The sequence below is a fragment of the Gopherus evgoodei genome, chromosome 2 (assembly GCF_007399415.2).
Source record: "Gopherus evgoodei ecotype Sinaloan lineage chromosome 2, rGopEvg1_v1.p, whole genome shotgun sequence".
In the NCBI taxonomy this organism is placed as follows: Eukaryota; Metazoa; Chordata; order Testudines; family Testudinidae; genus Gopherus; species Gopherus evgoodei.
In genome coordinates this window covers 705,280-731,938 of record NC_044323.1, presented here as the reverse complement: position 1 = coordinate 731,938, position 26,659 = coordinate 705,280, and the positions used below count along the sequence as shown (strand labels likewise).

At 54.0% G+C, this 26,659-nt stretch overlaps 2 protein-coding genes across 2 annotated transcripts in view; both read left to right on the top strand.

Moving 5' to 3' along the window:
- The window catches only part of LOC115647266, a 36,155-nt gene extending 9,496 nt beyond the window's left edge, over positions 1–26,659 (top strand). The window contains exons 7-15 of the mRNA XM_030554170.1: positions 2,402–2,800; positions 3,961–4,087; positions 11,115–12,024; positions 14,083–14,923; positions 15,384–15,515; positions 16,914–17,312; positions 19,707–19,833; positions 20,545–20,658; positions 22,896–26,659. Of these exons, the coding sequence (XP_030410030.1) occupies positions 2,402–2,800; positions 3,961–4,087; positions 11,115–12,024; positions 14,083–14,923; positions 15,384–15,515; positions 16,914–17,312; positions 19,707–19,833; positions 20,545–20,658; positions 22,896–23,782 (3,936 nt within the window). The 3' untranslated portion in view covers positions 23,783–26,659. The remainder of the gene's footprint in view (positions 1–2,401; positions 2,801–3,960; positions 4,088–11,114; positions 12,025–14,082; positions 14,924–15,383; positions 15,516–16,913; positions 17,313–19,706; positions 19,834–20,544; positions 20,659–22,895) is intronic.
- LOC115645282 (zinc finger protein 398-like) lies at positions 1,402–13,512 on the top strand. The gene is made up of 6 exons (XM_030549692.1): positions 1,402–1,558; positions 2,402–2,800; positions 3,961–4,087; positions 8,404–8,517; positions 8,766–8,876; positions 11,115–13,512. The coding sequence occupies exons 1-6, from the start codon at positions 1,535–1,537 to the stop codon at positions 12,026–12,028; spliced, it is 1,689 nt and encodes a 562-aa protein (XP_030405552.1). The 5' UTR covers positions 1,402–1,534; the 3' UTR covers positions 12,029–13,512.

Here is a 26,659-nt window from a genome sequence, read left to right as displayed (position 1 = left end):
GACCCCCACCCGGTGCCTTGATACCCTGCTGCTCCAGGGACTCCCCAGGCTGCTCCCCCAGTACCCTCCCACCCCAGGGATCCTCGCCTGGTGCCCTGATACCCTGCAGTTCCAGGGACATCTGCCCGGTGCCTTGATACCCCGCTGCTCCAGGGACCCCCCAGGCTGCTCCCCCAGTACTCCCCACCTGGTGCCCTGATACCTCGCAGCTTCAGGGACCCCCATCCGGTGCCTTGATACCCTGCTGCTCCAGGGACCCTTCCAGGCTGCTCCCCCAGTACCCCCCCCCACCCCAGGGACCCCCGCCTGGTGCCTTGATACCCCACTGCTCCAGGGACCCCCCTCCAGGCTGCTCCCCAAGTACCCCCCACCTGGTGCCCTGATACCCCTCTGCTCCAGGGAACCCCCCCAGGCTGCTTCCCTGGTACCCCCTGCCCCAGGGACCCCCGCCGATGCCCTGATACCCTCTTGCCCGCTGCTCTAGGGAACCCCCAGGCTGCTCCCTCATGGACCCCCGTTCCTCTTCCTCCCAGCTCCCTCACTGCCCTCTGGTACCCACTGGCCCCTCAGGGGTACTTTCCCTGTGTCCCTGCCAGGCAGTTCCCCTGGCATCCCTCCGAGCTAGCTCCCCCTGGCAGGTGCCCGAGAAACATCCCCTGGGGTACCCCTCACTCCTTCCAGGTAGCTGCCCTTTCACCCGAACGGCTCCGGATACCGCTGACTTCAATAATGCAGCTCCCCACATCTACCCACCAGCCCCTCATTTCCAGCTGCCCCAGATACCCCCAAATTTCAACTCCCAAAGGTAACTCCTGGCATCCTGCCAGCCATCAGCTGCCCCAGTTGATCCCGTCTCACTATTAAGATCCTCTGGAGCCCCAACCCTACCCGCGCTGCCAAACTCCCACCCACCAGCTGCTTCATAGGCTTCCACCCTCAGCAATAGTGCGAAAGGCTGCCTGGGCTCCCTCACCACAGCCCTGGCTTTCTCTCCTCTGAGAAATGTCACACACCACGCTAGGCAAATTTCCACGCGACCTGTGTCCAAAAGCCAGTTCCCTGCCGCTGGCGTGAAAGGAGAATCCCCGTTAGCAGTACCGAGTCAATGACACACAGCGGGCGGACAGGTGCCATCCCGGGGCACACACCAGCCCGCGGGTTAGATACTAACGCTGCAGTGGCTGCAGGATTAGGAGCTGGGCAATGCAAATGCAATGGGCGGGGGCCCCGGGCCAGCACCCACGGGTGACGCGACTCCTGCTTTCTGTTTGAGCCTGACACCCTCCCTCCCCGCTGGGGGGCGCTGTGCAAACCCCTACGCGCCGTGCGCCCTCCCCCCTGCAGGGGGCGCTGCTGGCGCGGGGCTGGCCGGCCGGCGAGCCGGGCTCCCAGCATGCACTGCGCCCCAGCATGGCCGCTGTGCCCAGCCCCTATTGAGGAGGCGCTGGGACTCTGCCAGCCCAGAGCCGTCGCTCCGCTCGGCCCCGCTCCCAGGCAGGCTCCGGCTCCGGCTCGACGATCCCTCCCCAGGGCCATGGCTGAGTGGGCGCCCGAGCAGGTAGCGGGCCGGGGGGGCAGGGCCCGCCGGGGGGGGGCAGCATCCTCCCGCTGGGCGGGGAGCCGGGAGCCGGCCCTTCGGGGCGCCCTGGGGTCCCCTGGCCAGGCCCAGGGGCTGGGGGCGGGTGTTTCTCGGCTCTTCACACTGGGGGCAGCGCCCTGGCTCCGGGGGCGGGGAATGGAGCTTTGCTGCTTCATTAGCTACAAGAGGCCCCCCCCGCCCCCCCGTGTGTTTCTATGGCAGCAAATGCGCTGAATAGGGCTGCTCCCGCCGCCTCTGGAGCCCGGAGAAACCTCTAGGGCAGAAGGCTGCAAAGGGCTCCGCCAGCGTAAAGAGCCATCTGGCTGAAAAGCTCTTACCTGCCCTGGTTACGTGGGATGCCAAATGTTCTCACCAGTCACAGATTACAGAAGGGGAAATTGGGTGGTTGGGTTTTTTTCCCCCCAGTTATTTGCTTTGTGCATTTGACAGCCCTTTGTGGCTACTCAGTTTCTGTTTCCTTGGTGCGGGCTGTCTGTTTCCCCCATTGTTGGGAGTGAGGAGGCTTTCACACAGCACCAGGGGAGAGAGGAAAATATCAAAAATACAACTGTAAAAACAAACATCGGTGGGGTTTCAGGAACAGAGAGAAGAACTGAAATTACTTTTAATGCAAGTTTGATTGGATTTCAAGTTTAACATTCTCATTGCTGCATCTTTAATGTGACCCGATAGTAATAAAGACCTGGACCCAGGAAACTCTCAGCAGGCCATGGCATGTTGCTTGTTTGTTTGTTTCTCTCTGTGACTGACTCTGCTACTTGGGAATGTGACCCCCTTTCCAATGTCTGTCATTGCAAACAGGCTCTTGAATGGGACATGGAGTCCCAGGACCTGTCACTTGAACAGCCTCTTGCTGTCCCCGAACCAACTTCTATGGAAGAAGCAGATCTTCAGACGGCAGAGATTTCCCTTACGGTTGTGGCGGAAATCCAAGCTGTGGACAGGAAGGTTGAGGTTCAGGCAGCACAACTGATGAATCTGGAGGGAAGAATGAGGATGGCAGAAACGAAACTAGTCGGTTGTGAGAAGACAGCGGTGGAGTTTGGGAACCAGCTGGAGAGTAAGTGGACTGCACTGGGAACTCTGATCCAGGAGTATGGGCAACTGCAGAGGAGGCTGGAGAACATGGAGAACCTGCTGAAGAACAGGAACTTCTGGATCCTGAGACTCCCCCCTGGTGCCAATGGAGAAGTCCCCAAGGTAAGAAGGTCCCAGCTAGTGCTGAGGGGATGTAAAGCCAGACCCTGTACCAGACACTGAAGGGGCGTTTTGTACGCTCAGAATGTTCTGCACAAGTATATTTGTTTTAAAGGAGTCGTACTGTGGGTTTTCCCATCCCCATTCTTTTTGCTCACCTGCTCTGCAGCTTCCCTCTGTCCCATCATTTCGAAGATATATGGATTCTGCTTCTAACATTGCTTCCTTTGGAAATTTGACCTCTTAGCTCGGGGGGAGGCTTTCAGTAATCATGTGACAAACCATTTGAGAAAGGGAAGAGGCTAACGAACCATTAACCAGCCACGGAGAGAAAACCAGCAGTGTTTCTTTTCCTCTTCTGTGCCCATCGGGCTCGTGTATTTGATTGTATGGAGAATTCTAATGTAAATGTAACAGTGTGGGCGGCAATGGCATAGCTGTATTTAATGGGGGATTTAAATGCAGGGTGTGACATCCCCAGAGAAGCCAACTCAGCTAATTGGAACAGGACTTTGCAACTAAAGTATCTTTTTTTGGATACTGATTGTGCAAAGTGCCCAAGGCAGCTCAGCCTGCATAGTGTCTGGTGTATGCATGGCGTTTGACAACACATAGGTAAGACACACTGCTGCTTTGAGTTAGTTACAAACTGGGGTGCTGATCCTGCTGTCAGATCCATTTGGGCTGACCCTTTGCTCCTGCACAGTCTCATGCAGTTTGGGGGGCTCTGCACACGTCCCATGTCTGCTCATGTCCCTCCCTTGGCAGGATCAGAGGTCAATTGCAATAGACCCAACAAAAGGATGAAGCAGGCAGCAGGCTGTCCTAAGGGTCTGCGATGGAAATCATACAGAAGGCTTCGGCTGTAGGAAGAGGCGAGGACTCATGAGGTGAAATCCTGGCCCCAGTGAAGTCAATGGGAGTTTTGTCACAGACTTCAGTGGGGAATGGATTTCAGCTGTGTACAGCTGATGGGAGCCAGGCCCAATCTTGGGGAGCAGCACGTGGGAATGAGGAGGAACAGTAAAATCCAGAAGAGGATATGGCGACCGAGGGAGCACTGGGAGGGAGAAGACAGGGCAGAATGGGGTGTTGGAGGAAACAAGGGGTGGCATGTAGACAAGGAGCAGAAGTTGCTGAGTGTATCATCCTTGTCATTGCAGGTCCCGGTGACTTTCAACAACAATTCATTTAATTTCTCTGAGCAGGAGTGGAAGAGCTTGGACGAATGGCAGAAGGAGCTTTACAGGCACATCATGAAGGGCAACTACGAGGCTGTGATCTCCCTGGGTAAAGACTGGCTGGGTTTTTGTTCCTCTCTTCGAAGCTCTGTGGTCTCTGACATGGCAGATTTCCCCAGGGTCTGAGCTGTACGAGCTCCATTGCGCCCTGCTGGATCAGGGGTCTGGATGGCAGGGGGGTCTGATAATGGGATATCGAGACTTTGACACAATAGCGGGTGTTCAGTTAATTATCCAGGCTGCACTGTCAGTCCCTATTGATAGTCAGTGGATGGGTGTGTCCATCACAGAAGAACCCCCACAATTAGCACACCTTGCTCAGGGCTTGTCTACACTACAAAATTAGGTCCTCAGCCACCACAATAATGAAATCAGCTTTTGGTGTCCACACTCCCCTCCTTCTGCCGGTGTTGCTTGTCCTCACCAGGAATGCTTGCACCGACTGAAGTGGTGCATTGTGGGGCACTGACAGCCGTGCAGGGCCAAGAGCTAGAGCTCCCCACCACAGGCCTGACAGCCTTAGCCATGAGCCAGGCGCTGGGCTCGGTTTCACAGCAGGGAGCCTACCAGCAGCTGCTGCTGTGTTACATTTCCTCTGTGGCTCAGGCTGTCGGCCCAGGCAGGGCTCCCAGCTAGAGCCCCCCCAGCTCGGGGGCTGACAGCTGGAGCCCAGACAGAACATGACAAATGTCAGTTTCACTGCTGGTAGGCTCCCTGCTGTGAAATGGAGCCCAGTGCTGGGCGCACAGCTCAGGCTGTCAGCCCCAGGGGTGGGGTCGGGCTCTCGCTTGGAGCCCCCTGCCAGGACTGACAGCCAGGAACCCCACTGCCGTCTCCCAGGGAGGGATTGAGTGAGGTGCGAGGAGAGTCCAAGCCCAGCCATCTCCCAGCCAGGGATTTGGAGGGGGAGGAGAGCCCGAGCCTGGGCTGCAGCCGAGTTCAGGCTTTCCTCCCCTCTCCCCTACCCAGTCCCTCACCGGGGCCATCAGTCCCCGTGGCCAGGCTCTGGGCTGTCAGGCAACAGGCGATGTAAGTAACAGAGACTGCATCGCCCTAACTACGGCGGGGCTCCGTATTTTGTCTGCTTCCCAGGGCAGCGTTGGATTTGGAGGAGCTGGTTCCCTCAGCCCTGCTTCCCATTTGGAGGCATTGCAGCGGCTGCTGTCGCTCCAGGCTTCGGGGATGGAGCTAGGCTGGGAACAGCCAGGTCTGTCTCCTGCTTCACTCCCTTCCTAAGTGTCTTGTTCAGTGCTCAGCCGGTGCCGTGTGCGGAGTGCAGCTTGCTCACAGTCCACCTTGGGCCCAGCTTCCATGGGCAGGAGAAGTAGCAGGGAGGATTGGAAAGTGCTGGCCCTTGGGCAAAGGGTGCCCCATCTACATGAAGGGGATGGAGCTAGAAGGGCAGCGAACCAGCATGGAGATCCTGCCATAATCCCCAGAGCCCGCACCAGCAGCCACGTCTCTGATTGCAGCTCTGCTGCCACCTCCTGCTCTACTTCCTCGCGGGTTGTGGATGGAGGGAACTGGCACAGCACAGATGCTGCCAACACCAGGGAGTGCAGGAAAGGCCTCTGAGCCCAGCTTTGCCCCTGTTGTCATCTCTCTAAAGCCCCCCAGTCCTCCCCTGCCTGGATCCTTACTTATATCCCAGGCTGACACTTCCAAAGTAAACCCAGGCCTGACTTGCCCATGTGGATCCCAGGCCACAGAGCACAGTAGAACTTCTGGGAGGCCCATCCTTGAGCCCCAGGCAGTGCCTTCCTTGAGAGACTCAGAAGAGATAAAGAACCCCAGCCTCTGCAGACAGGGAGGTCCCGGGCGGTATTTTCAGAGCAATCTGAGCCCACTTGCACACCTCCTGCTGAAGCGGCCCTATGGGGACTTGTTCCCAAAGGGGAAAATGAATAAATAAAATGAGCACTATTTTCCACACTCACCTTCCTGGCGTGCGGCAGGGCAGAGCAATGCAGAAAAGACCAGGCCATGGAAATACACTGATTCCTCTAGGTCCGTGTGCACACACGCTCCCCTACAAAGGGAGAGGGAGGCCAGCAGCCTAAAACAGAGGAAATAATCAAATAGCAAAAAACAAAACAGGATCGACTCTTCCTGGCAGGAGCGAATGGAGTATTGTGGAGTTTCGCTGACGGGGTCTGCAGCTGCCCCAGACAAGCTATAGCTGTGTATAGCCTCATGCACCTTGTGAAGGTGTAATGGAGGACAGGGATTTCCTGCCTCTTCTGAAAGACTGAGAAAGCATTGAGCTGTCATCCCCAGTGGCTGCTGTGGGGCACCATGCCCTGACGTCCTGGCAATTGTTCCCAGCTTGTGTTGCCTGTCCAGTGCTTTGCCACCTCCCCACTGCTCCCCAGCAGATGGTTATGGAGTGAGGAGAGGGACAGCAGCCCGGCTGTGAAGAATCAGGAGGCCTCTTGGCCCATCATCTGTTAGTTTCTACCTGACTCCAGTCTCCATTTTCTAAGGCCAGAAGTTTCCTTATTGTGCACAAGTCAGTTTCACCTAGTATCACTACAAGGACAAGTGTGATTATTTCCCCTGGTGGGCAGCCATTCAGCGTTTCTCACCGGGGGAAGTTTTTACCTGGAAGAATGGACTTCCCACTCTCCAGGCCCTTCTCAGGCAGCCAAGGCTCGCCTGGGGTCATTTCAGCCCCTGCTTTGGGCACGAAAACGGTCAGGTGACATCAGCCAACCAAAATAAACAAATATGAACTGTCATCTGATGCTCAAAGTGCCCCCCATGCTTCCACTAGCAATGCTAACATGGGTGAACAGTATTGCAAGTGTGGTCCCTTTCAGTCTATACCAGGGGTAGGCAACCTGTGGCACGCTTGTTGCCTTCAGCACGCGAGCTGATTTTCAGTAGTACTCACCCTGCCTGGGTCCTGGCCACCGGTCCGGGGGGCTCTGCATTTTAACTGAATTGTAAATGAAGCTTCTTAAACATTTTAAAAACCTTATTTACTTTACATACAACAATAGTTTAGTTATATATTATAGATTTATAGAAAGAGACCTTCTAAAAATGTTAAAATGTATTACTGGCATGCGAAACCTAAACTTAGACTGAATAACTGAAGACTCAGCACACCGCTTCTGAAAGGTTGCCGACCCCTGGTCTATACATTACATGGCCTAAGGACTCCCCCCGGGAGAATGGGTGGGGAATAGTGACATTCCCATCATTCACATAGGTTTCCTGGGATGCAGAAACAGAGGAATCTTGAGTTATTTACCTCTGTATTTGGCACTGGTGCAACGCTGCTGGAATCCTGTGTCAGTTCTGGTACCCACTGTTCAAGAGGGATGGTGATAAATTGGAGAGGGGTCAGAGAAGAGTCACAGGAACGATTAAAGGATTAGAGAACCTGCCTGAGAGTGGTAGACTCAAGGAGCGCAGTCTATTTAGCTTAAGAAAGAAAAGGATAAGGGGTGACTTGGTTACAGTCTACAAGTATCTACATGGACAAATTATTAAATATGGTGAATAATGAACCACTGGAACAGTTTACCAAGGGTCATGGTGGATTCTCTATCACAGGCAATTTTAAAATTGAGATTGGCTATTTTCTAAAAGCTCTGCTCTCGGGACTATTTAGGGAAAGTTCTCTGGCCTGTGTTCTAAAGGGGCATCAGACTGGATGATCAGTAGGGTCCTTTCTGGCCTTGAAAGGAAACTCCTAGATTGAGCCATTCTTTGAGTAATAAGGTCCAAAGATCCGCCCCCCTCAGATACAAAGGCATCCTCCAGAATAGAGACGGAAATTGACTTCCAGGGATTCGGGTTTGTTGTTAGGTGGAATTTACCGTGCTCTGCAGTAGGAGAAATTGTTGTGCCTTTTCCTCGAGGTCTAGTTACCACAGTCTAGAACGTAGGAAAATAGAATGGAATTAGCCTGGCTGTGGAAGTTACCTCAACTGGAGAGAACTGCATGCGCAGGGCTGACCAGGCGGCTTCTGCCCCCAAGCTGCAAGCAGACTCTAGTACCTGTTGCAATGAATCTGGGAACCTTGTTTCTCGAAGAAAGGAAATGTTCAGATAAGCACAGGTAAAGCTTCCTACTCTCCTCCCCATGCTGCAGGGTGTGTGCCTCGGGAGCACTCCTGGGAATGCTCCTGGTGCCTGAGCCAAGCAGAGCGAGCTGCGGGCAATTGAGTGTGATTGCTCAGACTGTGGGTGTGAGAGCATCTTCTTTAGCCCCTGTTCCCGTCGCCCCTGTTCCCGTCACCCCTCGCAGCGAAAGGGGGTCGCTGGCAGTGATTTTAAGGGTATGTGTGTATTCTGACCTGCACTCTGTGCGTATGAATAAAACTTGCTGCCCCCAATATCCATTTCCATATACAGACGCTGCCATTTCCAAACCTGACCTTCTGTCCCGGATTGAACGAGGGGAGGAGCCCAGTGTGGGAGATCAGAGTGACTCTGAGGAAAGACAAATCCCTGCAGATCCCGGCCTGGGTGAGTAATAGATTAAAACTCCTCATAAACAGTGTGAGAGAGATGTTGAAACCTGGGGCAGTCTGCCTGAGTCTTTCCTGCATAGCTCTGCTGATGAGTTTTGTCAATGTTTTCCTTCTTGTCAGGCCTTTTTGCCTTTTCTAGCTAGCCCTGGTTCTAATCTGATGTTGATCTCTCTCCTGAAATCTTCTCTAAAACACCTAGTGGATGTTAGTAAAACAACACAGAATTCTCTCCCCCATGAACAGGATCTCCCGTTTCTACTCCCAGTGAGAGCTTGTGGACAAAATACGAGGAGCCGCCTGTTGCAAATCAGGGAGTCTCTGAAGAGGGAGGGATCCCTACGGACCTTGGCACATGTGAGTTTTAGACACAGAGCGTCACAGAGCTCTGCGTAGTCAGAGGTGGAACAGAGATGGCGCTATGTCGATCTAGGCTCTGAGTCTGCACCCGGACAAAGAAGGGAAGTGCGGAGGCTGAGAGTGGTTGATTGCAGTGAGGGAGGGGGCAGTAACAGAGAGGCCGTGGGCTCTGGGGCTTTGGATGGATCATAGTCTCCCTGGGAAAGAGATGGGTGAGAGGGAGGGAAGGGGGAGGAGTTTCCCGTGGATGGAGTCAGCAGGCAGTGCAGTAGGCAGATACAGGTCAGAGTGTTAGGGAAGAAAGCGTCTGCTGAGGGATCTGGAGAGAGCTAGGAAACCTGCGAATGAGGGGGCAGGCCTGATACTAGAACTGCAAGAGTTGCTTGGTTTAAAGGCTATCTGATCCCTGAAGCTTGGGGAGTGGAGATTTAGAAGAGTAGAGTTGCATTGCAGGGAAAAGGATAAGCGGTGAGGCTCCTAGCCTTGAAAGGAAAGCTATGGAGAGCCGTAACGGAGTTGGGGAGAGAGGACTTCAGCCTGTGGTCATAGGTAGTCGGTGTAGCCAGGACTACAAGCAGGAACAATGACCGTCTTCTCTGATGGGTCGGGGGTGGAGAATCCAGCCTAGAGAGACGAGGGCACATAAAATAGTATTTAAAAGTATCTAGAGGCCAGCTGAGCACTTCCTGTGTCACACTTGGGTTCTGCTGCTGGGATTCCATGGAAGTGAAGGAGGGTGGAAGTCGCACCTTTGCTGGGGCTTCCTGCAAAGCCTGTTTAAAGGGACGTTGGACACGTAATGGGACGCACAGACACCATGTTACCAGTACATTAAGGTTGCAAGTGAAGCACTCATGGGTTAGGAAATGCTGGGGTTAAGGTGGCTTATGCAGTGCAGTCACTCGGTGGGGATGGTGCATGCGCAGTCCAGCACACACAAGCTAGGAGGGTCTGGCATGCGTGGCACGGACAGATTCCTTGAATAACTAATCAGTGAAGCTGTGAGAGTCTAATGAGCATGTGGGGTTATAACTTGGCCAGATTTGGGAGGATTTTCACAGGAACATCAAAAAGCACATCCTTGGCTCAAAGGACCCACCTCTTGCTGCCAAATTTCCAGTCCCTGCCCCAAAGCACGGGAGTGCCAGAGCGTCTCAGAAAGAAGGGTTGCTACGGTTTTAACACTGAAAAACAAAGTATTTTCCCCTAGCTTTGTTCTCATAAATGGCTGAACTGTTTTGGCTGAAAATTTACCCACACACAAAATTCAGCCTGAGGCAGATACACAGCATGGAACATTTCAGCTTGAAGCATTAACATTTGGCAAAGTTCTAAACAACTGAAAACAGGGTGTTATACTGGAAAGTGCTGGGCAACTTTAATAAGAAGTGATGCTGCCAGCCCAGCCCCACCTGTGACTAGTTTTAAAATCATAAGAACAACCATACTGGGTCAGACCAAAGGTCCATCCAGGCCAGTATCTTGTCTCCCGACAGTGGCCAATGCCAGCTGCCCCCTAATCATTTTAGTTGCCCTTTTCTGCCAATATATCTTTTTTGAGGTGAGTCAACCACATCTGTACGCAGTACTCAAGATGTGGGCGTACCATGGATTTATATAAGGGCAATAAAATATTCTCCATCTTATTCTCTATCCCCTTTTTAATGATCCTGTTTGCTTTTTTGACTGCCGCTGCACACTATGTGGACGTCTTCAGAAAACTATCCACAATGATTAGTTGTAGCTAAATTAGCCCATCAAAGGTGAAATTCTGCAGAAATCGGGGATGTTTGCAGATCTGACCAAAATTGCTGAGTCAGCAATAGTCCTGGCTCTGTGTTTCTTTCCAATGTCTGATAACTGCCAAACATTGAAGCGGAACAGGACCCCCATTGTGCTAGGTGCTGTACTAACATAGAACAAAGATGGAGCCCTGCCTCAAAAATATTTTGTATCTTTTCCAGAGTAAATGCCATATTCTCCGAGATCTGTTGTGCCTCATCTCCTAAGAAACCCTCCGTCTCCATCTAGCTGGGCCTCATCGCCATAGATTCAGGCTTCAGTTGTGAATCAGAAATGTTTTGGTCTATTTGCATGCCAGTGTGGTCTGTAGGCCCCATTGTGCTAGGCACATACACACACCTAACAGGACAGTCCGCCCCAAGAGTTTACAGAATGAGGCTTTTGTTATGCCACTGGATGATGTGAATGTCTCTGTTCTCTCTGTTCTGACAGATGAGCAGCAGTGTGGTGAGGAAGGTCCCGCAAACCTAGATCTTCCTAGCCTGTTACCAGGTGACTGGGAAGAGCTTTTCTCCAGTCCTGAGGAGGAACTGACGAAGGAGAGCCAGTCCAGCTCAGCAGTGTTGCAGAGAAACCCTCCCGGCAGTGGGCTGAGGCGATCTGCTCGCCGTGGAAGAGATTTAATGAAAACCGTCTCTGAGGAAGCACATACAGCAGAGGGGCCGTACATATGCTGCGAGTGTGGGGAAAGCTTCATAGACAAACAGCTTTTAGCCACACATCAGAGAATCCATGCGTCAGGGGGAGCCTGCACTTCTTCTCTGGAGCATGGAGAAAACATTAGACAGAAACCCAAAGTCACAACTCCTCCAAGAACCCAGGCGCCCGTCCGTTCAAAACCCCCTAAGCGTCCTGAGCCAGAGAAAAGCTCCAATCTCAAATACGGCTTTGTAAAACACCAGGCAAACCATATGGTGGAGAGACCCTATACGTGCACTCAATGCAGGGAGAGCTTTAGTCTGGAGGTGAGCCTTATCTTACATCAGAAGCTTCACACGGGGAAGGGTGATGGGCCCCTGACGTGTACGTATTGCGGCAAGGACTTCCGGGATCTCTCCAAAGCGATCCGACATCAGCGGATCCACACTGGAGAGCGCCCCTATCAGTGCACGGAGTGCGGGAAGAGTTTCATCCGCAGGGATCATCTCCTGAAGCACTGGCGGGTCCACACGGGGGAGACGCCGTACCAGTGTCCCGTCTGTGGGAAGAACTTCCGCTACAAGGAGTCGCTGAACTGCCACCAGAAAATTCACACGCGGAACCCCCAGCCCCTGGAGAGTTCACAGCAGCTGGAGACGGGAACCCAGACCACCCTCCTCGGTGTGAAAAAAGAAAATAAACAGTAGCTCCCCCTGGGTGGGGACTGAGGGGCTGTTGCATTTAAAATAGAAGCATGTGAGGTGCAGCACAACGGCGAATGAACGGAAGCCACGGCCTGTCCTTATGGCCATGTTACAAAGCTTTGCTTCCGTGACGTTTAAATGGAGTTCCTCTTAATAACTATTGAGGTGAAATCCACCCCATGCCGAGGGCCAGCATGAGGCCTATGCACCACTTAAACCCTGTGGGGGTTGCATGGGATTTAATAGGCCTTGTGGACTTCATCCCTAAAGAATAAATGAGCTATTCCCCAGGCTGCCAGCTGGGGTCAGCATTTAGCAGGTGTTTCCCCACCTATCCTGTTTCTGGTGCATATTTATAGGAGTGATATGAATTTTCAAGGTCATTGTCCCCCCCTTCCCCTCTGCTTTTGTTGCAATGCTGGAAGCATGGGGGGGGGCACCATTCCCATCACCAGGCCAGTCAATCTAGCAGAAGAGAAGAACTTGGCTGGGGAGGTGATGCGGGGTGGGGAAAGGGACACATACAAAAAAAGAACAAAGCAGGAAGAAGTGGTTGCAGAAACGGTCCTGGAATGGGACGCTAGAGGGGACTGGAGAAGAGGCGACCGGGTGGGAGGCAGATGGACGTGGATGAAGGCTGTTGGGTTGGAGACTAACTCCAGAGGAGGATGTGACCGCAGAGATACTCTGTTCTCATTCTACCCCGAGGGGGTGAAATTACCTACCAAGCAGGCTCTAGACTCTCTTTTGGACTTGGCCCAAGGGAAAGGTGCCAGTGATTCATTCATATGAACTTCCACTGAAGGTGATTTTACTGGTCACAAGGCTAAGTGACCCAAGTCAGAGCAACTTATGCTAACCCTGGAAGGGGTTGTTTTAGTTAATGATATATCAGAACTAGGATATTATTCTAAGATACAATAAAACATGTGGCACTATATTTCACAGTTGATCTAAGCTATTTAAATGTATGAAATAACTGACCCAAGTTTTTCAGACTTTTGTAAATATTGGTTGAATTATATAAGAAATAAGTGTTGTTAAGGAGTGACTGTAACTAGATGTCTCTTCCTTTGTGTAATGTCAGCTGCTGGTTTGTGGTTGTTTTTTGTAATACCTTTTTTGCAAAACCTGTCAATACAGTGTTTCCATTCTGAAGCCCTTGTCCCGCGAATCAGTGGCTGGAGCTCTGTCCTACCTCCCTGCCAGTCTCCTCCTCTCCCTGCTGTATAGTTCTCTCTTTCCCTGCTCCCATGCCTGACCCACGCTTGGCTGTACCTATTCGAGTTGCAAGTTTTCGTGGCACTTTCCTAGCAACCAAATTAGTTTGTCAATTGCATGATCTGAACTAGCTCTGGCTTGTAGTCACTGAGAACAATATTGTCAAGGCCAAGCATTGAAAAATCATGTCACCCCCCCCCACCCCCAAATCATGAGATTGGTTTCAGCATCCTGAGATGTTAAAAGTAATAAATGATGGAGATGTGTGTGTGTTTTCAAAGCTCTTCCTGACACTTAGAACCTTCCTTTTAGTCGAAGTGAAAGTGGTGATTGGCCAGGGCTCAGAAATGGGGCTGTTAAGAAAAACACCAGGGCATGTGAGATGACAGCAACACGAAGTGTCCACTGCTGCTAGTCAGTGTCCCCTGAAGGGGAAGCAGAGACAATCTCGTGTCATCTAGAGCTGCAGGCCAGTAAGAAGGGGACCCCCTCATCCCCCGTGGTTCCCATGGCAATGGTGCTGTGGGGGTTCTGGGCTCCCCCTGCATGCAGCACTGCAGACATTGCCTTCTGTAGGGTATTAAGGGGAGGCTCTGGGGCCAGTGCTGTGTCGGGGGGGGGGTTCAGGGGATATTGGTACCTCTGAGACGTTTGAGGGGGAGCTTGAGCGGTCGCTGGGTGTCAGACTGCAGCAGGGGACTGGCATCAAAGCGAACCTGCTGGCCTGGAGGAGTGCACTCCGGGAGGGGGCCCGTCTGCTGGGGGCCCCGCACCTGCTAGCCACCCCCCGCCCCTTGGGCGATACTCAGCCCCCAGCGCCCGGCCTTGCGCGGTAGGGAGCTGACAGCGGGAGCGGCCTTGCATCCGGCCCGGGGAGCTGCAGGACCCCGCCCCGGCCCGACCTCCGGGCGGCTGAACCGGGTTCGCTCATCAGACCAGCGCGTGGGGTCGGGACAGATCCGGCCCCGCAGAGCCTCCGACAAGGCCCCGGAGAGCGGGATGCCCGGCGCCGCGATCCCCCCGCCGGCAGGGGCCGCTGCCGCCCGCTCCGCCCGCCGCTCCCGGCCCCGCAGCCAGGCCGCGGCTCCCTCCCTCCCTGCCGGCTGCGCTCGCTCTGCTCCGCCCGGCAGCGGGGCCGGCCCGTGGCGAGGCGGCGCCGGGACTCTGCCCAGCCCGGAGCGGGAGCGGAGCTCGGTTCGGGTTCGGCGGCAGCGGCGCTCCCCGGGCCGGGACAAGGGCCATGGCCGAGCGGGCCGCTGCCCAGGTAGGGGCCGGGCCGGGCCGGGCCGGGGCTTTGCTGCTCCCCGCCGCGGGGTGGGTGCGGTCTCGGCCGGGCGATGCGGGCAGCGGCCCCGCTGCCGGTTCCTGCCCCGGGGCCGCACGCGCTGGGGCGTGGCCCGGGACGGGGCTTGGCCCTGCTGGGGGCGGGGAGCAGCGGGCGGCCAATGGCCCCGGGGGCAGGTTAAACTGGGGCCTCTGCTCCGCCTGCCGGCCCCGGAGCTTCGCTCTTTGTCATTGCGGGGAGCCTGCGGCGCCGCCCGGGGGAAGGGGAGCGCCCCGGTCCTGGGCTGCCAGCGGCACGGGAACAGGGCACCGCTTCCTGCCCCGGCCCCGGGCCAGAGCGGGGATTTCCCACCCTTCCCTCCGGCCCGAGCACGTGTGTGGGGGGCGCACTGGGTGCGGCCCAACGAGCGGCGGGGATCGCCGGGTCCCGACGGCGCCGCTGCGCAGCCAAGGGCGGCTCTGCACCCCCCCCACCCCCGTGCTTTTCTAGCGGCAGCCCGGCCAGAGTCGCCTTTGCGCCTCCGAGCACCTTCCTGGATTGTGTTGGACCCGCTGAGGAATTCATGGAGCCCTGCAATGCTGGGCCCTGAGACCGGGAAATGCTCCAGTTCCTGCTTTGCTGGGTCTCTAGGGTGATTCCAAATACTCAGCTGGTCTTTCAAGTGGGTGCCGAGGGGGGACTCTAGACAGGGGGGCTGAAACTATTTCATGGTGTTGCCCACATCTTAATAAGGTGTGTGTCCTGTGCCCCCCGCCCTCCTGCCAGCCCGCCATGCACCCAGCCCATCTCCTGCTGCTTTGCACAGCTTCCCTGTGGCAACAACAGCAATTCCTTGCACACAAATGATCTTAGGAAAGTGTTTCGCCGTTTGTAATTGTTCTTCTGGTGGCAGCGGTCCCTGCGCGTGGCTCCTGGTTCCTTTCCAGCAACTACTACCACAGGCAGCTGGGCTTGCTTCCGCCTGGTTCCCTACGCTTCCTACAGGTCAGCAGCTCTTTCTTCCAATGAAGCGCCTATGAAGGGAGAAGGTGGAGCTCACGCTACGTGTCCGTGGTCCGTGGGCCATAGGTTGAGAACTGGCTGACTTTGCATCTTTGTACCAGTTTTTTTCTTTCCACCCTGGGCAACATTGATCTGAAAATCACAGACACAAACATGGAGTCCTAGGGCCTGTTTGCTACAGAATCAGGGTTCAAAGCAGAAATGTGCCTGGTAGTTGATCTTTCAACCTTAGCTTCTGGAATCTCGTTACTTTGATTTCTCCACCTGACCTTTGCATAACCTCATGCTAATACTCTAGGCGGTTTTGTGTGTGCATTCAGTAAGAATAAAAATTGAGTCTGACAAAGCATCGAGCAGCCTGTAGCACAGGAGCGTTGTTTCTCTTTGGAGCTGATGTTGGCAAAGGGGAATGTGCCCTGTCGTGGTATAACCCCCACTCTGAACCTTAGTGTCCAAAAGATGGGGTACCAGCATGAATCCCCCTAAGCGTAATTACCAGCTTAGATCTTGTAGTGCTGCTGCCAACCAGGACTTGCAGTGCCTGGTACGCTCTGGTCCCCCCCCCCAAACCTTCCCAGAGGACCCCAAGACCCAGACCCCCGGATCTTATACAAGGAAAGTAAACCCTTTCCCCCCACCGTTGCCTCTCCCAGGCTTTCCCTCCCTGGGTTACCCAGGAAGATCACTGTGATTCAAACTCCTTGAATCTTAAAACAGAGAGGAATGCACCTTCCCCCCTCCTCTTTTCCCCTCCCCCAGAGGTAATACAGATTCAAGCTCCGTGAATCTAAAACAGAGGAATTCCACCTTCCCCCCGCCCTTCTCTCTCCCTTTCTCCCACCAATTCCCTGGTGAGTACAGACTCAATTCCCTTGAGACTCAACAAAGGGAAAAAATCAATCAGGTCCTAAAAAAGAAAAGCTTTTAATAAAAGAAAGAAAAAAGTAAAAGTTGTCTCTGTAATTTAGATGGTAAATGTTACAGGGTCTTTCAGCTATAGACACTAGAGAGAAACCTTCCCCCCAGCACAAATACAAATTAAAATCCTTCCAGCAAAATACACATTTGCAAATAAAGAAAACAATAAAAAAGACTAAACCGCCTTTCTACTGGTACTTACTACTTGAACAGAAAATTAGAGAGCCTGTAGGTACGTCTGGCCACTCTCAGAACCCAGAGAGAACAACAGCCAAACAAACAACACAAACAAAGGCTTCCCTCCACCGAGATTTGAAAGTATCTTGTCTTCTGATTGATCCTCTGGTCAGGTGTTCCAGGTTCACTGCTTGTAACCCTTTACAGATAAAAGAGACATTAACCCTTAACTATCTGTTTGTGACAGCCCCCAACTCCATTGTCCATGTCTTTCCGTATGCACAGGCTCCAGAATGGGACATGGGGTCCCGGCACTTGCCTCTTTCACAGCCCCACGCTGTCCCCCACCGGACTTCTGCAAGAGAAACCCCGCTGCATGCTGCGGAGATCTCCCTGACTCTAGTGGCTGCCATTCAAGCAGTGGAGAGAAAAGTTGATGCTCATGCCATCCGGTTGCTGAATCTGGAAGGGAGAACAGGGACTGCTGAAAAGAAATTGATAGGTTGTGAGAAAACCGTGGTGGAGTTTGGGAACCAGCTGGAGAGTAAGTGGGCCGTGCTGGAATCTCTGATCCAGGAGTACGGGGTATTGCTGAGGAGGCTGGAGAACATGGAGAACCTGCTGAAGAACAGGAACTTCTGGATCCTGCGGTTTCCCCCAGGGACTAAGGAGGAGGTCCCCAAGGTAACTATCCCAGCTACTTAGGCCATGTCTACATCTAAAATTTTGCAGCGCTGGTTGTTACAGCTGTATTAGTACAGCTGTATAGGGCCAGCGCTGCAGAGTGGCCACACTTACAGCAACCAGCGCTGCAAGTGGTGTTAGATGTGGCCACACTGCAGCGCTGTTGGGCGGCTTCAAGGGGGGTTCGGGGAACGCGAGAGCAAACCGGGAAAGGAGACCAGCTTCGCCGCGGTTTGCTCTCGCGTTCCCCGAACCACCCTGCAAACCGCAGGGAAGGAGACCTGCTTGCTCGGGGTTCCGGGAACGAGAGAGCAAACCGGGAAAGGAGACCAGCTTCGCCGCGGTTTGCTCTCGCGTTCCCCGAACCACCCTGCAAACCGCAGGGAAGGAGACCTGCTTGCTCGGGGTTCCGGGAACGAGAGAGCAAACCGGGAAAGGAGACCAGCTTCGCCGCGGTTTGCTCTCGCATTCCCCGAACCACCCTGCAAACCGCAGGGAAGGAGACCTGCTTGCTCGGGGTTCCGGGAACGAGAGAGCAAACCGGGAAAGGAGACCAGCTTCGCCGCGGTTTGCTCTCGCGTTCCCCGAACCACCCTGCAAACCGCAGGGAAGGAGACCTGCTTCCTCGGGGTTCCGGGAACACGAGAGCAAGCCGGGGAAGGAGACCAGCTTGATTACCAGAGGCTTCCTCCTTCCACGGAGGTCAAGAAAAGCGCTGGTAAGTGTCTACATTGGATTACCAGCGCTGGATCACCAGCACTGGATCCTCTACACCCGAGACAAAACGGGAGTACGGCCTGCGCTGCAAACAGGGAGTTGCAGCGCTGGTGGTGCCCTGCAGATGTGTACACCTTCAAAGTTGCAGCGCTGTAACTCCCTCACCAGCGCTGCAACTTTCTGATGTAGACAAGCCCTTAGATCATACTGATTAAAGATGGAGGGAATTATGAAGTCATTGAGTCAATTTCTCCTCCACACGTGCAAGGCCGGATGTAACACCCCACCCAGCCCCGTGCAGGATGTACAGGTATTAAGCTGATCAATTGTTTTTTGGCTGAGAAGCAGCATCTGCTTCTTGTTACCTTGTGATTCCGTCCATCACCCACCTGTCCTCCTCCCACTGTGTTCTGCACACACCAGTCACAGCTCCTCCCTAGGGGGGCAGTGAGCTGTCTGGAGCAGGGAATCCCTTCTGTGGGATGTTTGTGTTGTGCCTCTGTAGATTCCCCTCCCGACTGGGACCACGAAGGGCCATCACGATACAAAGAACTAGGATAGAATCAACGGCTTGAAACGACTTGAAAGTGGCTTCAGGTTGTCCTTCGCCCCAGGTCACCCAGCCAATTTGTGAGGGTTTTAAAATTGCTCTTTCATGTTAAGCCGTGGGAGACCCATGCAAACAAGAGGGAAACCAGCCGGCTTTGCAAAGGAGACAACGGAAATGCGACTCACACAAAGGTGCTGTCGTGCACATAGCAAAGAGGCTGAAAAAAAAGAGAGGAATATCCCCCCCTCCCCGCACATCTCTTTTGGTTCTGGGGTCTGTAAGAGTTACATATCAACAAGGATGGGGGGGGGGTTAAGTTGAGGGCACCTCTTTAAAAATAACGAGTGATCTTGAACCGGATCAGAGCATGCACTGGACTGGGAATCTGGAGAGTGGGGGGTCTGTTCTTAGCTCTGCCACCAACCTGGTCTGTGACGAGCAAATCTCTTCCCTTCTTGGAGCCTTTTTCCCCTCCCACACAGCACAATGGGGCCCTGAGGGCAGCTGGGCCTTCCAGTAATAGAAGCAATGGAAGGTGATCTATAAAGCTGACATAAACCAGCCTATGCGGGCACTGCAAAGCCCCAGTCAGAGCTGATTAACCCCATTCTGCTCCTTCTACCCACCGGCTAATGAACGGAGAGGGATAAAGCGTGAAAGGGCTATACTGCTGGGTGTTCTTCACTGGAGCAGGCCCGTCACTTACCATGCCACAAGGATCCTACTGCCTGGGCTGCTTCCTGGGTGACTTCACCTCTTTGTGTAGGGCCAAGTGGGAGCAGGAGCTTTGACAGATCCGGCTGGGGACAGGGAATTCTGGACAGGAAACAGGCCCAGATTGTCACGCCCTGACTCACACTGAGTAGCACCTGAGTGCACACCCTGTTCACCAGCATCTAGCCCTGGGTGACAGAAGGGGATGAAATGTGATGATGTTTATTTCCTCCTGCCTGTGCGCGTTGATCTGAGCAGTTTGCCCAGTAACGTGCTTAGAAGAAGAATAAAAGTGTTTCTGTGGCATGTGTTAAATATTCTCCCCTGGTCTCGTGTAGCGTCACATGCCAGCGCCTGCTGCCACCATTACGATTTGACAGCTGCTGCTGAGTGTGCAATGCTTGTGGTTGCAGGTCCCAGTGACGTTTGATGACGTCTCCGTCTGTTTCTCCGAGCCGGAGTGGGAGAACTTAGATGGAGGGCAGAAGGAGCTGTACAAGAACACGATGAAGGGGAATTACGAGACCCTGATCTCGCTGGGTAAGGAGCCTCTCGTAAAACCTGTGACCTTTGAAGTACCAACCTTGCTCTGGGGGAGGGATACGTTCAGGTCTCTCCTTCCGGTGGCTGTTGAGGGACTGTAAGACTCAAATGAATTTAACGTCCTCTGTCCAGCAGTTTTCCCCTGCTGCAGGGCTGGCAGGTCGGGCAGCTGTTACCAGCTATTGAATTAAATGCTTGTGTCAGTCAAGGAGGGTTCCCACTCCTCAGGCTGCAGCCATCACAACTGACATGCTGCTTGTCCACTTCATCAGAGGTGCTTGGGGGAGAATGGGCCCCATCCAGAGCACACATGCACATGTGGGGCAGGGGCCTGACCCAGCTGCTGATCCAGAGCGTCCTGTGCATGCCCGGGATGCTCTCCTCTCTCTGTTCCTTCCCTGCAGCTGGGCTCGGGGAGCCGCGTGCCATTCCCTCCCTGTGTGGAGGTGAGTCCTGGCGGCTGTCCCATCAGCTGGCCCTTTCTCCTTCATACCCAGCTGGGCCCATATGGAGCAAGCAGGGCTCCACTCCCTGCGGTTCCTCACTGACCCATCGGGGTGGGGAGAGTAGCTTTGCTGGTGGCGTGTTTGCCTCCATCCTTCTTCCCCATCCCATCGCCTACGGCGACCAGAGGGGGCTCGTTTGAAATCCGGTCCCGCTCTGTGTGCCGGGTCGCCAGTGAATGTCGATATCTCTCTCCACGAACAGACTACACCATCTCCAAACCTGACATCCTGTCCCAGATAGCGCAGGGGCAAGAGCCGTGTATCAGGGATCGGAAGGACTCCGAGAGGAGAGAGATCCCTCTGGAGCCCGGCTCGGGTGAGTTCTAGACAGCCTCACAAAATGCTTTCTGGCCAGAGGTAGGAGAGAGAGAAGGTGCTGCTGGTCTGAGCTCACACACACATGCTATCTGCTAGGCACTGAGGGAGATCTCCCATCCCGAGGGGCGCTGGTACAAACTGCCCACTCACGCGCTCGTCTCCTGCCCTCCAGAAGAGTGACGTGGTGGTTGAGATGCTGCTGGCGCCAAAAGGCAGCCTGCACCGATGGCACTGAACCGGGGCAGTGGGAGACTTGCCTGGAGCTCTGTGCAGACAAGGCCTGAGATAGACTCATAGACTTTAAGGTCAGAAGGGACCATTATGATCATCTAGTCGGACCTCCTGCACAACGCAGGCCACAGAATCTCACCCAACCACTCCTGTAACAAACCCTTAACCTATATCTGAGTTATTGAAACCCTCAAATCGTGGTTTGAAGACCTCAAGGTGCAGAGAATCCTCCAGCAAGTGACCTGTGCCCCATGCTGCAGAGGAAGGAGAAAAACCTCCCAGGCCTCTGCCAATCTGCCCTGGAGGAAAATTCCTTCCCGACCCCAAATATGGCCATCAGTTAAACCCTGAGTATGTGGGCAAGACTCACCAGCCAGCACCCAGGAAATAATTCTCTGTAGTAACTCAGATCCCATCCCATCTAACATCCCTTCACAGACCACTGGGCATACTTACCTGCTGATAATCAAAGATCAGTTGCCAAATTAATTGCCAAAATTAGGCTATCCCATCATACCATCCCCTCCATAAACTTATCAAGCTTAGTCTTAAAGCCAGATATGTCTTTTGCCCCCACTGCTCCCCTTGGAAGGCTCTTACAGAACTTCACTCCTCTGATGGTTAGAAATCTTCATCTAATCTCAAGTCTAAACTTCCTAATGTCCAGTTTATATCCATGTGTTCTTGTGTGCACATTGGTACTAAGCTTAAATAATTCCTCTCCCTCCCTAATATTTATCCCTCTGATGTATATATCAATCATAACCCCCCTCAGCCTTCTTTTGGCTAGACTAAACGAGCCAAGCTCTTTGAGTCTCCTTTCATAAGACAGGTTTTCCATTCTTCGGATCATCCTAGTAGCCCGTCTCTGAACCTGTTCCAGTTTGAATTCATCCTTCTTAAACACGGGAGACCAGAACTGCACACACTATTCCAGATGAGGTCTCACCAGTGCCTTGTATAACGGTACTAACACCTCCTTATCTTTGCTGGAAATACCTCGCCTGATGCATCCTAAAACTGCATTAGCTTTTTTAACGGCCATATCACATTGGTGGCTCATAGTCATCCTGTGATCAACCAATACTCCGAGGTCTTTCTCCTCTGTTACTTCCAACTGATGTGTCCCCAATTTATAACTAAAATTCTTATTATTAGTCCCTAAATGCATGACCTTGCACTTTTCACTATTAAATTTCATCCTATTACTATTACTCCAGTTTACAAGGTCATCCAAATCTTCCTGTATGATATCCTGGTCCTCCTCTGTGTTAGCAATACCCCCCAGCTTTGTGCCATCCGCAAACTTTATTAGCACATTCCCGCTTTTTGTGCCAAGGTCAGTAATAAAAAGGTTAAATAAGATTGGTCCCAAAACTGATCCCTGAGGAACTCCACTAGTAACCTCCTTCCAGCCTGACAGTTCACTCTTCAGTACGACCCGTTGTTGTCTCCCCTTTAACCAGTTCCTTATCCACCTTTCAATTTTCATATTGATCCCCATCTTTTCCAATTTAACTAATAATTCCCCATATGGAACCGTGTCAAATGCCTTACTGAAATCGAGGTAAATTAGATCCACTGCGTTTCCTTTGTCTAGAAAATCTGTTACCTTCTCAAAGAAGGAGATCAGGTTGGTTTGGCACGATCTACCTTTTGTAAAACCATGTTGTATTTTGTCCCAATTACCATTGACCTCAATGTCCTTAACTACTTTCTCCTTCAAATTTTTTTCCAAGACCTGGCATACTACAGATGTCAAACTAACAGGCCTGTAGTTACTCGGATCACCTTTTTTCCCTTTCTTAAACGATCGGTAAAACACTATAACTGCCCCCTCTTTACCAGTGGTGTTGTGAGGGGCTTGTTTCAGCTCCCTGGCCCTGGTCAGTCCCAGCCCGGCCATGGGCTTGCATTGGGAATCCAGGATGCCGTAGCTTCAGGAGGTTGTCTGCATCCCCCACCTATGCAGTGAATCAAGCCTGGATTTTCTTTGTATTGCAGCAGATAGCGGGGTGGTGGTCAAAGTGGAGGAGGAGAGCCCTGAGGAGGAGCCGGAGAACTTGGAGCTACAAAGGACGTTGCCGGAAATGGAGGTTTTCCAGTGTTCAGAGCAGGGAACAACTCATGAGAAGAGTCTGTGCAGCCCTGAGAGGGAGCCTGCGGACCTGCCCGGAAATGGCCTGGAGGAGCCATCTCAGTGCGGGACAGACCCCCAGGAGCTCAAGCCGTTGCTTGTTCACCTGCAGAGTCCCACGGCAGCCAGGCTGTTCGTATGCGCCGAGTGTGGGAAGAGCTTCCGCAGCCGGCAGCATCTCGCCCTGCATCAGAGGGACCACGCGGGAGCAGCGGCCTGCCTGCCACAGCCCAGGGAAAGCTTCGCCCTGAAACCCGGCCCCAGCCCCCACCCCGGGGCCCAGGCAGGAGGCAAACCTTACAAGTGCTCCGAGTGCGAGCGCAGCTTCTGCCACAGGTCCAGCCTGCGGAAGCACCACCTGGCGCACACTGGGGAGCGGCCGTACACCTGCGCCGAGTGCCGGAAGAGCTTCAAGCAGAGGGTGAGCCTGGTGTTGCACCAGCGGATCCATTCGGACAGGAGCGAAGGCTCCTTCATCTGCACACAGTGCGGCAGGTACTTCAGCCACCACTCCAACCTGACGCGGCACCTGCGCATCCACACGGGGGAGCGGCCCTACAAGTGCACCGAGTGCGAGAAGAGCTTCACACGCAACCAGTACCTGGTGGAGCACCAGCGCATGCATGCGGGCGAGCGCCCCTATCACTGCGCCGAGTGTGGCAAGAGCTTCCGCTACAAGCGCTCGCTGTACTACCACCAGAACGTCCACCCTGGGAAGGGCTTCCCTGGGCCGGGGCCAGACCACGTGGGGTAACAGCAGGGCCAGGATCCATGCTCCTGGGGTGCTCACTGGGGGCTGCCTCCCTCCGAAAGCAACACCCGGGAGCTCCAGCGGGCTGGCACGGCAGCACGCACTGCAGCGACTTTATCGCGGGGAGATTTTTACAGGAACTAAGCTATATTTTGAGTGCAGCCTTTGTTAAGAGAAGTCGGCGTGTCAGATTGGTTTTAAAACAGAGGAGGCAGAGGATCTCTATACTGGACTCAGGGCCGGCAGAGCCTAGCTGGGAGGGAAGGGTGAAGAGATGGGGGGTTGCTTGAAGGGGACATGGGGCCCTCCTAGCCCCACCTCAACTGAGTTGTTCATGTGGGGCTGGGCACTGCTTTCTCTGCATGTCCCAGCCCCTGTGTCCTGCTGTGCCTGAGTGGCAAAGCGCCCGGCAGCACGGGAAGGGGGCGTCCACGGCTCGGGCCCTGGGTCTCCTGCAGCCACAGCCTGGGTTGCAGAACGCCCGCACCAGGCAGCTGGATTTTAGAGGGTGTTCCCTGGAGATCCCCCAGCTCATGTATATTCAGATATTCGGCTCCCTTAGTTTGCTGCCCCGGTGGAGCCTGGGAATGTGTGCGGGATCCGTGTATTCTCATCGCAGGGGCCATGGATGACTCAGCCGTGATCCTCCAGGAACTTTGCTCAGGATTCCTTCCTTCCCTGGGCTCTCCAGTTTGGTCCTGTGGTGATCCTCCTCACAGTTAATTTCCCCACCTGCCTGGTGTTTGGCTGGGGTGCCCTGTGACGCTTCCCTGGGGCACCTTGTTACCACCTGCCTTTAGCATGGGGAAGCTTGGTCTGTGCCTGCCAGGGCTCAGCTTCCCAACTCCCGCGGGCAACACAAGCCCTCCCCACTAGGCCTGGCAGGACCCACTTCCTCTCTGCTGGTTACCGATAGGCCCCCTGGAGCCTTCAGCGTCTCCCTGGAGTGTCCAGTCCCTGGCCTGCCGGACACTCGCAGGAGTCACAGATTTCCTGCCCCTCAGTTAGCCGCTCTGCTCCCACCCAGCGCTTAGATTGGTACTTGATGAAATCGAGGATAAGGTTCTTTAACGAAGCCCAGAACGTCAAGCAATAGCAGATGGGTCCAGCTAAAATAAAATCACAAGGAGTGTTGCAGGGCCTGGCCTTTCCATTCCCGAGAGCCCCCACGGCTGGGAGCCATTGCTCACCCCCCACTAGCTGCTTGCCTCCGAGGGGAGGGGTTCCATGTGTTTCTTTGCCCCCTAGCTTCTATCACTCCCATCCTTTGTCTTTATTCATGAACAGGACATCAGCTGCTGTTTGTGTCAGCAGGTGCAGTCTGCACGAGAGGACGTTCATGGTCTCCTCTTCTGCCTGTGGCTCAGTGTGCATCCGGGCCCGTGATGTGAGCTGCCCCGTCACAGGCGGCTCTGGAGGGAGAGCAGAGTCTGCTACCTCCTGCCTGAAAGAGCATTTCCAGGGTGTGTCGCCTCCTGGTGACCTGCCTTGTTCCCTCCCTGGGAAATCCAGAGCCAGCTTTCCTTAACTGTTCTCCATACATACGTCATGCAGTGATTCTGATGACTGGTAGGTGACTGGCTCTGAGTAGAGACCTTAGGTGCACTCTGAGGTGTACATCCGACCTAGGGGATCCCTGCAAACCCTGGGCCCTGTGCCACCAAGGAGTCTGTGGGTCACAAGCCCCTGTATGTTGTAATCTCCCTGTAAGGCCATTTCAGCGAGATGGGGCAGAGCACGTCGCCTGCTGCAGCTTCGGGGCACGGATCCCACCCCATGTGCTTCAGCATCACTGAGCCGGGCATGGCTCCCACACTGCCTGAAGCACAGGAGAGCAGAGTGTCCTGGGGCACGTGGCCTGAGAAGGGCCAAGGTGGGTAGGATGAAGCAGAGAGAGTATAGTCAACACCATCTAGAACTTAGGAAAATAGAATGGAATTATCCTGGCTGTGGAAGTTACCTCAGCTGGAGGGAACTTCATGGCGCAGGGCGTTCCCCTGCCATCAGTGACTGGAAACAAGGGCAGAAAGCCAGAAGGGAGGAACTTGGTGGGTTGGAAGATCCATGGGATGAAGTTCTTGCCACAGCCTGGGAGGAAGGGCAGGGCTATTACTCCACTCTACAGCTGGGGAAACTGAGGCACAGGCTAAGTGACTCACCCAAGGTCACTCAGGAAGTCAGTGGCTTAGCAGGGAACTGAACTGAGGTCACTGAAATCCAAGGCTGGTGCCCTAGCCACTGGGCCATTCTGCTTCTCGGTGCCATTTGGAGATGGGGAGCGGAGTGGGACAGGCTGGTAGCAGTAAGAGTCTGATCTGGGGTTGATTTATTTTGCCACACGGGATGTTAAAAACAATCCACCCAGCCTCATGACTGAATCTGTCGCGACTTGCCCCCGGCCCGCTGCAGTAGTCCGACTCACAGTCTCCATAGATGGCTGGCCACCAAGGGCCGGTTGGTCCCCGAAGAATTTCTGTGCTGGGGCAGCCCGTTGGCGCATGTCTACCTGAAATGTAAGCAAAGCTGGCTTTAAAGTGACCCTGCTAACCAGGCTCTCCAGAGCGTGCAAGGAGATGGAGGAAAGCTGTGAACTGGCTGTGACTGGGTCCTGTCAGGTGCTAGTCTGTATCTTTTACCTTTCTGTAGTTTTCTCCCCTCTGATCCCCTTGAGAGCTCCCACCCCATGCCCCTTCCCCACTGCTGATCTGCTACCCCCTTCCTTTCTGTAGTTCCCCCACACTTACTCCACCCCTATGACCAGTGTGAGTTGTGGAGGTGACTAGCTGTGTTTGTGTTGGCTGTTTAGATTGTAAGTTCTTCGGGGGCAGGAGCCAAGTCTTCTGTGTCCTGGCACTTAATAAATGATGATTATTCCCCTTA